The following is a 9,604-nucleotide window of genomic DNA, read 5'->3' on the forward strand; positions in this document are numbered from 1 at the left end:
TTAATATCTGCTGCAGATGAAGTTGAGTCGGTCAGTCTCAGGACGGCTGATCCAGCGCTGATCTCCTCCAGACTGAACTGCTCCGAACTCACAGTTCTCTTCTCCTGCTCCGTTCCCTGGAGCCCAGTTCTGATAGCACACGGTCTGTCCGCTAACCCAGTGCCAAAGGCCCAAAATGTGGGAGTAATGTAAACCCAACCACACCTCCTCAGTAGACGCCTGTTTAACCACATTCATCACGTCACGCTGAATCTCTTCTGAATGAACCGAGACCAGATCCACATGATTCTGTCTGCAGTATCTCAGAGCTTCAGACCACGTCAGATTCTCTTTGATCAGAATCAGTTTATCTGGACACAAAACAAACCACAAGCAGAAACTAGAGAGAGACTGATCAAAAACAACATGCAGAACAAACACTGTGGAGGAATTTGTCATGTCAGACATGTAGTGTGAACTTTAAGATATCTGGAGGTGATGGATGGATTGTGTGTGTTTGTGAGGATCTGCTCACCTTCATGACACACAAAAGGAAACTGGATGTTGTTGTTGCAAGAGACGTCATTCCATTGTCCCTGAGCGTTCTGATCCATCGCTGCACAGTTTTCATTTCCTCCAACATCATTAGGTTCATTAGACCTCCAGTATCTGAATGAGGAGTCACTCTGATCTGACCACTGCCATGAGTCTCTGAACAGACCGATCCAGATCAATGATCCAAATAACTGACTCTCATTGATGAACTTCTGAAGCTGTTGACTCTCATTCTGGTTCCTCACACTGACCAGATCAATGTGATTCTGTCTGCAGTAACTCTGAGCGTCTCTCCAATTCTTCATCTGATTGACAAAGACGAGTCCTGTGTTTGCTTTAAGAAAAACAAATGGAAACAGATTCATGAAACAGTTTGTTCATTATTCTTATGCTGCTTTATGGTTTGATGTGAATAAGAGCAGCAGCGGAAACATCAGAAACACGTGTCATTCAAAGACTGTTTCTACAGCTGATGATATATTAAATATTCACTATATATTCATGATTATTTTGCTGATATAACATTAAGTATCATTTGTGATGATTTTAATATAACTTTATATTTCTTCATTATGTTTTGTTACACATTTCTCTAGAATACTTGATTCAGACACAAAGATCTGAAAGAGAGAAACATCAAACAGATGAAGATGTTTCACTGCAGCTGAATATATTTGTTAACTAGTCCTAGAAATATGTCAGTAAAAAGTCAATTCATAATGTTGGATTGTAGACTATTAATGTATACAAATGAATATTAAAGTTCATCTAAGAATGACGTTTTTACAGGTTTGTGTTGAGATCCTGAAAGATGAATGAATCAAGCTATCTCTTATGGAAATAATATATATTTCCATATATTTATGATCAATACATTAAAAGGTTTTAAATATATTGAAAAGTATACCAAATAATATATTGCTGTAATATGTTACAATATATTGAATAATACACAAGGAATCGTCAGTATTCATACAGTATATTGAAAATATGTGATAATTTATTTCTGTATATTCTTTTTGTAATGGAAAGATGTTCAGATGGTTTATCACATATTCTGTAACTAATGATCACAAATTCATGTCTGAAATGTTTTTAAAAAAGGTTACTTTTGAGAATTACAACCTCCAAAACAAAATTACATTCATTAATTAATTAAAAAAAGTAAACACTATGAAATCTGAACTTTGGTCTCAGGACAGGAGTTTTGTTCATAAATATCAAGATGTGACAGGTTGTCATATCTATTGCATATTGAAATTTTATCCATTCATCAGAACAATGGTTTGATATTTTGTATTTTATGTAATTATGCTGTAAATTCTCTAGGCTCTCTAAAGGAAGATTCACGCAGTTATCCAAAGTGACAACAAAAGATCAGCATGTGTGTGGATCAGAAATTGACTTTAGATGAAAGTGTGAAAATATCCACAGTCTCTTTATGACCACATTAAAAAGTAGCAGAATTTAGTATTGCATTGAAACTTTGTACAGTATATGATTTATCTTTCTATAAATAATGTTTGCTGTCATTGTAGGGAGCTGAACTTACTGTTGTTAGATGAACTACAGATGAATGTCCGGCTGTCACTACATGAATAATCATGCCATTGTCCACTCATCATCCCAGCACACCTCTCTTCTCCGTTATTTGGTTGTGCAGGTCCCCAGTTCAGATAGAGCGCAGGATCACCTGAAGACCACTGCCATTTATCAACACTCGTCTTCTGCAGCCCAATCCAGACACGTCCATCATTCACACTCTTCTTCAGCTCGTTTGTGTAGTTCATGTTGTCAACGGTGGCCAGATCTGTGTATTTCTCTCTGCAGTATCTCTGAGCTTCAGTCCAGCTCTTCGTCACGTTTATAAAGTGATACTGACGCTGAACACATTCAGATACGGAGCAGAGAGCTGTGAAAGAGAGGGTTTGATTTAATGCTTTTCATAACAGAGTCAAACCTGATGAAACTATAAACCATCAATAAAACAACAAACACACTCACCAATGAGAAGAAGAATGAAATATAGAGTTTGCTCCATTTCTGAGGAAGAAACACATTGAAAAACTCAGATATCAAACATTCAGATTCTTTTTGGAGTAAAATATGACAGTTTCAGTCAGTATCTGAACAGCAGCATGAATTCACTGTACATAATCATTCAGACAATATTAACATCTCAAAGTCTAGTTGTGTTTGAAGAATGAACATGTGAGTTGTTCTTACTTTAGAGGTCGTGTGTTTCTGTCCTGAGTCTGATGTTTCTGTCTGCAGCTTCAAACAGTGTGATCATTATATCTGCTCTCATCCCTCATTCATCATCACATCATTTGTGTATTTTTCTCAACTAATTTTCATATTTTACTTCATCCTTATTTGTATAATTTTCCTCCTCTCTCTCTCCCTTTATTTGCATCTTGACGTCTCTGTCAGTCAATATCAGTCTATATGAATATGGACCTTTGTTAAAACATAATTTACATATTAACATTCATAATTTATATTTTAACATCTAAACAGCTGCTTTAATGTTATTGCTGGACTGTATAACTCGTGTCACATCCATGTTCAGTTTGACATATGTTTGTGTTTCTCTGTTTTGGGCCACTTTTTATCTGGTGCTGGTGACAAAGAGGGAGAAACGTTTTTCTGCTCTCATGGGCTTTCTTCTTTTCCCTCTTCTGAGAGCAGAGACCCCTGGTGTTGAGGAGGAGACATTCACAACAGAGACGAGATAAAGACGTTAAAGTGCTCATATCGTGCTTTCATTCCCCTGAAGTTCATTTATAATGTTAGTAGCAAAGATTGCTTTTGAGCAGAAAAGAACAAAGGCTACATTCACACTGTCAGTCCAAATCCATTTACTTGTTTATCAGATTGGATAAACACTCTTTTATTTTCTGGATTATCTGAATTGATTTCTATGGCAATGACATTGCATTGGTAGGCATACACCAAACAACAACATCAACAACGGAGGGGTTTGCAATACAGGTGTATCCACCGCGCTGGACTACTATGTTATAATGAGGCAGCAATAGAAAGGTACAAGGTTGATATGAGTGGCTTTATTCTTAGCTGATCAGAGCAGACAGACTGAATCAGATTTCCAGATATGCGATTTGAAGAGGATTTCAAACCACGTATGGATGTAGCTTGAAACAGATTTATAAAAATTGCATTTCATGTGATTTTTTTCCCCTGTTCACACTAAATCTGACCATATTTAAATTGGATATGCACAAAAATTGCTTAATAATAAACAACACCTTTTTATAGCATTTATTAATCTTGGTGTAGATCATGGCGTTTGAGTCACGGATTGGATAATTTTTTTGGATCAGCAAAAAATGTAGCTACAAATGTACACTTGTAGCTTTCTATTTATTTATTTATTACACTATGTAAATAATCATAATTTTTAAAAGTGTAAACATTCTAGAAATCTGGAATCTCTCTGGGGCCCCTGTGGCTCTGGGCAGCAGGAATCAGGCCCAACTTTCCCCACTTTAGCAATGCCCTTGGGAACTGTACAGTATCAGTGTTGAGTTATTTACTTTTATGACACAAAGTGCTTACTGTAACTTTCTCAGAGATAAGTTTGAAGTCACTCAGTCCATTTGACAGAGATCCAAAGAGAGAAAAAAAAAAAAAAAAAAATCACAAGTTGCACAAGAACCAGTTTCTGACATTAGATAAAAACTGCTCTATTTTTTCCATGGCACGTTTATTATTCAATTGTTACTCTGCCATTTTCCTGCTTTAAAGCTGTTTTAAGTTACCAATAATCTCTGGTTGTATAACTTGTAAGTATAACTGTTAAAAGAATAATTCATCCCCCAAAATAAAATTCAGTCATTATTCACCCTTAATGTTGTTCCAAACCTGCATACAGTTATTTTATTTATTCATTTATTTATTTTTATTTTTTTTTGCCATCATAGTGACCATAGTCTGTATGTTTAAACTCTTCTGAGGTCTTATGATAGTTTGTGTGAGGAAACAAACCAAACAGAAACCCTAACAATGTCTAACATAAAAAAACAAAAAAAAAACCCAAACAAAAACAAATAAATAAAAACAAACGTTTTCACGTTCACAAAAGAATTTTGTGAGATTTAGCTAATTCTTGTATTGTCAGAAATTTGAAAAAAAAAAAAAAAAGCTTTAGATTGTCACTGGGGCAGTACATTTAAATGCATATCTTATGGCATATAAATACATTTTAAGAGTAAAAAAATATGAGAATAGAATTCTACCTTTAGCTACAGCAGGACAAACATTTTAATAATCTGTTTTGCATGTTATAGCTTGCATCTTAAAGTAGAGCAGTCATTTGTTGAATATGTGCTGTATTCAGCACTTGCATAAATTCCTGCTTATCAGAAACTGGATGTATAGGAGATCCTTGTCCCATGTGTGTAAGGACATTGTAAATGAGGTTAAAACAGACAAGCTCAAAATTCAGCTTAAACATTATTTCCTTTGCCATTGTGCTAATCCAGCTGTGCTGGAAAAGCAGGTGAGTATTTTCAACTGTACGCTATGAGAAAATACTGGTCCTGGAACTGGATTGGTTTAAACTTAAATTGGGGACAGCTGGATATTTTTAATTTGTCTATTAACAGTATGAATAAATGACAAGATGGAGCGAAGTGCACATTTCTGACCGCTTGCACCCATGAAGATGTTCCTGGCATTTTATTCACATTTATTCAAATAACATTCACAAATATTCAAGTACTAAATTACACATTGAAGGCACATTTGATTGGGAGGGATTTTAGCCAGTTATGTTTGTTAAATAAACCAGTATTTCCATCATAGCTGATAATGTGTAGGAAAATTCATTTATATTTATGTATCATAGCAAAATTGTGCCTCTCAATATATGTAAAGCATCATTAAATATAGTTGTTTTTTATAAAAACAAAATAGGCTACAGTTTTTAGTTTTGCGGTTAAAAAATGAAATTCTAAAGAAATGAATGAGTTTTCTGTAAGCAGACTGCAGTGACTGTGAAGGTCTTGAGGTGAACACGTTCAGTCCAGATATCACCATGAGTTACAGGTGAGCTGATATTTACTTTTTAATAATCGAATTGAATGTTATTAATTGCTTAAATTGTGTACATCTGAACCTGAAACTGTCAGCTGATTTTATGTCAATATATGCAACTGAGCCTATTGGTCACAACTGTGATAATATCACAACCAATCAAAAAGAATAATCAACAGAAAAAGCTTTTTTTTTTTTATTAGGTTTATGTTTTGTTGTATTTGTTATCCCCCTCAACCTCCAATTACACATCTCTACAATCCTTAACTGCATCAAAAGATTTGGACTTACCTTGGATTGAGAGCGTTGTATGATGATCAAAGGTTTCACGGTGGAGTCCACACCACCTCAGTCAGGGTCCAGTTCTTTTGAGGCTCGATGGAGTAAATAAATTACAGCAACAGATAATAGTTTTATGTAAGAGTCATCGGTTTTATGACTTTTACTTAGTTCGCCATACTACTAATCATGATGCTGGAAATGATACTTCCCTTTCAGAAATTCAGAATTCCCTTTCTCTCACTCACTTTGACATTGTGTCAAGTGAAAAACACGAAGTGTTGCACTTGGGTGCCCTAAACACCTCTGATTTTTAAAAAAAAAAGGCCTATGGAATTGGAGTGTGTAATTTGCATGTCTGGCCACACCCCTGAACATACAGTAAGGTTGAGTTTCCAGATGAGTTTGGTGGCTCACCCATTGGCGAGTTTCATTTCTTATTCAGGGCTCATGAGGAAGACAAACTGTCAACCACAGCATCGGAGGGCAGGCTTGTGTCTTCAGACACACCTTCGGGTGTGACAGCACAGTCTGAGGCTGACACAGAGTTGGTAGCCATGCTTTCTTGGGCTGCTCTTGCCCCTCTGAGGGAGGTGGACATTCACATACTCAACTAGTTCTACAACTAGCTAATCCTAGCTTGTGAGAGCTGCTGCGCACACGCACACAGAGACCGGTCCTCAAACACCTAGCCTGATTAAGTCTTCGGGTCAACTGGAAAAAAAAAAAAACAAGCTGTCCCCTGTCAAAGCATCTCTTTTCTTGTTGTGGAGATGGACGAAGTAATATTTTCAGAGGCTCCTGGGACATATGGCATGACTCTGGGATTTATGAATATGAGAATGCTTCAGCAATCATTTCAGGCTCGAGTCCCGAGATGGGCATGGTTACTGCAGCACACAGTGTGTAGCCATCACGTCGATTTGTCAGTTTATTCAGCCCTTGGGATTCTACGGGCAGGAGTTCCCCTAGAACAAGTGTCCAGGCATGTTGTCACAACAGATTCCTCAGAGACAGGCTGGGACGCTGTATGAAATGGGCATTGAGTTGTTTGCAGTTCTGTTAGCCCTGAGAAGGTTTCGACCATTGATTCAGGGTAAGCACGTGTTGGTCTGGATGGACAACACAACAAGTGTGGCGTATATAATTAGCCAGGGCAACATCTGCACCAGTTGCATGTCACAACTTGCCTGCCATCTCCCGGTCCTGATGTCCTGAAGTTGCATCCCAGGCAACCTCAATCGTGCAGCTGATGTGCTCTCACGACAGGTTATGCCCCTTGGAGAGTGGAGATTCCATCTGGTTCCCCCAGAGAGCCTCATTGCACAGGCACTGTGCAAAGTCAGGGAGGAAAAAGAACAAGTCCTAATGGGTGCGCCATACTGGCCCAACCAGACATGGTTCTCAAACTGCCATGAGTTTGACTGCTGGTGGGTTTCTAATCCAAGCCAATGTGAAGTCATGAAAAATGGCTTCTGCACCGTGTGCACAGGGAAGTGTCATCACAAAGAAAACAAGAAATTCGTCATCAGAAACTCAAGCATGACGATAGACTTTGACGATGTTAAAAAAGAATATGAAAAAGCTCAAGAACAGTCCAAGATGTTTTCAGTTGTAATGGATTATCTTGATCAAGATCTGCAGGAAATTGAAGACCAACAGTCTGAAGCTTACATGACCATCAAACATCTGTCTCAGATCTCATTAAAGCCAGACTCTGCCTTCACTCGTCAGCATCTCGACTTTTTCAAACTGAGGGAGGCTGGGAAACAAGACTGGGTCAGAGAGCTGGAGGATTCGAGGAGAACCGCTGAAGCAGAGGAAGCCGATAAAGATGCTCTGAGTTACCTGAAAGCCGGTCTGGCAAAACTGAATCTTTTCTTTAGTGCAGACAGTACAAATAAAACCATGAAAATGAAGACGACTACTTAGAATGAGAAATCAATGCAGGAGACTTTCTTTAGATCTGAAGATAATATTAAGGTTTATTTAATCATTGTATGAGCCATTCAGTTTCATTTGTTAATGTCATAGTGACAGTATAGTAAGTGTCCCTAGTAAATGACATAATTGGAGTTGTGGAACCATGGAAGGCACCAGCAGATGTAAGGTTTTCAATTGTTGTTTACAATAACTTTGGATAACTGTTATTGATTGTTTGTTTTTTTGTAAACAAAAGCAGATTTACAGATAAACCCAGACATTTAGGTCACCCTTATGGAATCATGTGCAACTGTTACGATCACCGTCTGTTCCTGTCAGTTCCTGGACTCTATTTCCCATAATCCTCCCTGCCAGTCACATGCACTCACTCCACCAATCATCTATTGACACATACTGCTTAGCCTACTACCTGGACTATATAAGACTCACACACACACCAGCTCAGGGCCAGGTCTTGTTTACACAGTGTGGCATTTCCTAGCGTTTTCCCTGTGTATATTGTCCTGCCTATTTGTTCCAGTTCCTGTTCCTGTCTGGATTTCCTGTTTATGATTCTTCGCTGCCTGCCCTCTGGATTGTTTAGTGATTCCTGGTTTTGTGAACGTTTTCTGCCTGCCCCGATCTACTGCCTGTATCCTGACCACGATTCTGCCTAGCCCTTGCTGTTCCTGTTTGTGCCTGTTTGACCCTGCCTGTACGACCACACTCACCTTTTAATAAAAGCTTGCATTTGGATCCCTATCTGAGTCCTGCCTTCGTTACAGAAGACCTGGCCATCCTCAGATCCAGCAGCTTGGTGAGTGTTCCAGTCTCAGCTATCATGAATCCGTCTGCTCAGTTAATGTGTCTCCGTCAAGGAGAGAGAACCACTGAGGAGTATGTCATGGACTTTATAGAACTGGCACCGTTAACTTGTTTTAATGAGGTGTGCCTCATGATATTCTTCCGCGGTGGACTATCTGACCTGCTCAGTTCCATCATGCCATTGCATCAGCCTGAGGGGACGTTGGAAAGTTATATTGATCTGGCATTGCAGTTGAGCGGATCTCCATGTACAGTGGGTGTCGCGGAGGAACACAACACCTCATCTTTTCCTGTAATGGCTGCCACTAAAGAGGACACTCACAAAATGGTGGCTACCATTATAACAACACCAAGTCAAGTCAGCACTGATCATCCTGAACCAAGTCAAGTCTCCGCTGATCGCCCAGAGCCACGTCCTGTCTCCGCTGATCGCCCAGAGCCACGTCCTGTCTCCGCTGATCGCCCAGAGCCACGTCCTGTCTCCGCTGATCGCCCAGAGCCACGTCCTGTCTCCGCTGATCGCCCAGAGCCACGTCCTGTCTCCGCTGATCGCCCAGAGCCACGTCCTGTCTCCGCTGATCGCCCAGAGCCACGTCCTGTCTCCGCTGATCGCCCAGAGCCACGTCCTGTCTCCGCTGATCGCCCAGAGCCACGTCCTGTCTCCGCTGATCGCCCAGAGCCACGTCCTGTCTCCGCTGATCATCCAGACCCACGTCCTGTCTCCGCTGATCATCCAGACCCACGTCCTGTCTCCGCTGATCACCCAGAGACTGTTCCTGTCTGGATTTCCTGTTTATGATTCTTCGCTGCCTGCCCTCTGGATTGTTTATTGATTCCTGGTTTTGTGAACGTTTTCTGCCTGCCCTGATCTAATGCCTGTATCCTGACCACGATTCTGCCTAGCCCTTGCTGTTCCTGTTTGTGCCTGTTTGACCCTGCCTGTACGACCACGCTCACCTTTTAATAAAAGCTTGCATTTGGATCC

General features: G+C 39.7%; 1 protein-coding gene across 1 annotated transcript; it reads right to left on the minus strand.

Annotated features, from left to right (window-relative positions):
• Positions 1-2,575, minus strand: LOC137030298 (C-type mannose receptor 2-like). Its single transcript, XM_067400520.1, has 4 exons — positions 2,539-2,575; positions 2,087-2,446; positions 515-859; positions 1-350 (listed from the first exon to the last, which is right to left on the minus strand). Exons 1-4 carry the CDS (start codon positions 2,573-2,575, stop codon positions 1-3), a joined length of 1,092 nt encoding a protein of 363 aa, XP_067256621.1.
• Between the last annotated feature and the right edge of the window lie 7,029 nt (positions 2,576-9,604).

Source organism: Chanodichthys erythropterus, chromosome 11, assembly GCF_024489055.1.
Source record: "Chanodichthys erythropterus isolate Z2021 chromosome 11, ASM2448905v1, whole genome shotgun sequence".
Lineage (NCBI taxonomy): Eukaryota > Metazoa > Chordata > Actinopteri > Cypriniformes > Xenocyprididae > Chanodichthys > Chanodichthys erythropterus.